This window comes from Sardina pilchardus, chromosome 14 (genome assembly GCF_963854185.1).
Source record: "Sardina pilchardus chromosome 14, fSarPil1.1, whole genome shotgun sequence".
Lineage (NCBI taxonomy): Eukaryota > Metazoa > Chordata > Actinopteri > Clupeiformes > Clupeidae > Sardina > Sardina pilchardus.
The window spans coordinates 2,363,334-2,365,833 of NC_085007.1; the positions used below are offsets into that span (position 1 = coordinate 2,363,334).

At 49.9% G+C, this 2,500-nt stretch overlaps 1 protein-coding gene across 1 annotated transcript in view; it reads right to left on the minus strand.

The window, feature by feature from the left end:
• The window catches only part of eng (endoglin), a 66,702-nt gene that overhangs the window by 41,476 nt on the left and 22,726 nt on the right, over window positions 1–2,500 (minus strand). The window contains 1 exon segment of the mRNA XM_062554561.1: window positions 264–430. Within this exon segment, the coding sequence (XP_062410545.1) occupies window positions 264–430 (167 nt within the window).

The window sequence follows — 2,500 nt, forward strand, 5'->3', positions numbered from 1 at the left end:
TTGACAGGCTACCTGGGGGGTCGTGGTGGAGGTGAATGACACGTGTCTGATTGACAGGTTACCTGGGGGGGCGTGGTGAATGACACACGTGTCTGATTGACAGGCTACCTGGGGGGGCGTGGTGAATGACACACGTGTCTGATTGACAGGCGGGTACCTTGGGCGGTGCGGTGAAGGTGAATGACACGTGTCTGATTGACAGGCGGGTACCTTGGGCGGTGCGGTGAAGGTGAATGACATGTGTCTGATTGACAGGCGGGTACCTTGGGCGGTGCGGTGAAGTCCAGGCGCAGGATGTGGATGTCCAGCAGGGCGGCGCCGTTGAGGTGGGCGTAGCTGCTGGAGCAGCCCTGCGGCGTCGGGTGCAGCACCCGGATCCAGCTGCTGGCGTCGCCAGGGAGATCCAGGAGGTGGCACCCCACACTGGGATCTGAGGGACAACACACACACACACACACACACACACACACGTCAGTCCAGGTGCAATATGATGCAGAAGTGATGCAACCTGTGCAGGGATGCTGCTGCTTCATCAGTATGTGCTATATACAGTACATATATATATATATATATATATATATATATATATATATTATGTTCAGGTTCAGTCCTAGGCCCCGCCCTCTTCACTCTCTTCATGCTCCCCTTTGGTGGTGTCATCAGCCGGCATGGAATGTCTTTCCATTGCTATGCTGATGACACCCATCTCTATATAAAAACAAACCAAACACCCTCTGCAGCTTTAGCCACAGTTTCCACCTGCCTAGAGGAGATAAAGGCGTGGACGAAGGCAAATTTCCTGCAACTCAACAGCTCAAAAACGGAAGCCATTCTTGTTGGCACTCCACACCAGATCCGGTCATCCACTATCACCAGCATCACCCTCCCCGGTCACAACATCCACCTCTCACCCTCAGTCACAAATCTGGGCCCACTTTTGAGTTTTGACTTTTGAGGCCCACATCAAACATCTGTGTAAAACCTCCTTTTTTCACCTCAGAAACATTGCGAAACTCCGCCCTTCACTCACTCTCCCCGATGCTGAGAAACTTGTCCACGCCTTCATCTCCTCCAGGCTGGACTACTGCAACGCACTCCTCATCGGGATCCCCAGCAAGAACATCCAGCAGTTTCAGTATTCCAATATTTACAGTAAATGCACTCATTGACAACCATCCGCGTGCTGTGTCGTTGTAAATACAAGTAAGTACCATAAATATTAAAATAGCGGCGACCTTACAAAGCGTTTGTGAGTGTTGAGCCGACGGTTAACTTGAGAGGCAGATTTCTCCGTTTTTCTCTTGGCATGACAGGATGAACTCAACTCCTTTGAATGTTTATATTTCAGTAATATGACGTTCAATTCATTAGATATAGGTATCGTTTTGAATGTTGATTATGTCCCTTCATGAAAACTTAATAACTATGATTTTGAAAATGTGACTGATTTCGCCGTGGAAGGTCACATACAGTGTATGTGTGTGTGAGTGTGTGTGTGTGTGTGTGTGTGTGTGTGTGTGAGTGTGGGTGTGTGTTTCTGTATCTATTCTGTGTCTATCTCTGTGTGTGTGTGTGTGTGTGTGTGTGTGTGTGTGTGTGTGTGTGTGTGTGTGTGTGTGTGTGTGTGTGTGTGTGTGTGTGTGTGTGCATACTGTGGTAGGAAATGGGGATAGGAAGACAGAAAGACAGTCTGGCGTGCGTACGCGTCTAAGAGACACAGACAAACAGATCCGGTGTCCTGAAATCCTCAAATCTGCTGAAACCATTTGTTTTTCATGTTTTATTATGCTCCCTCATACACACACACACACACACACACACACCTACACACACACACACACACACACACACACACACACGTACCCTCACGCACATAGGCCAAGCGCCATCCTGGCCGTGGTCAGTAAATGCTCCCCAAGTGAGCCGTGTCCTTCCTGGGGAAGAGAGGTCAGCTAGTGCTTCCTGTGCCATTAGCAGTGGCCCACGCAACCGCCCAATCAGGGCACGGCATGCCGACAGATGGAGCGTCTGATTGGCTCGCTATCTGGGGCTCGTGGCGTCAGCCATTGGCTGGCACCGCAGACTCAAGGTCTGGATATCCAACGCCAGCCAGCCAGTCGTGTGTGTGTGTGTGTGTGTGTGTGAGGACAGCAGAGAAGGACAGCAAAGGAGAGAAAAAGAAAAGTAGAGATGAGAAGAGAAGAGACGAAAAGAGAGAGGGAAGAGAAGAGGAGAAGTGAGGACAAAAGAGGAGAAGAGATGAGAGGAGAAGAGAAGAAAGGAGAAGAGAGAGAAGAGAGGAGAGGAGAGGAGAAAGGAGAAGAGAGAGAAGAGAGGAGAAGAGAGAGGAGAGGAGGAAAGAGGAGAAGAGAGGAGAAGAGATAGGAGAGGAGAGGAGGAAAGAGGAGAAGAGAGGGAGAAGTGAAAGATGAGCAAAAAGAAGAGAGAAGAGAAGGTGGTCTCAGACTCCCTCCACCCCACCAATACTCCCACTGTGCTC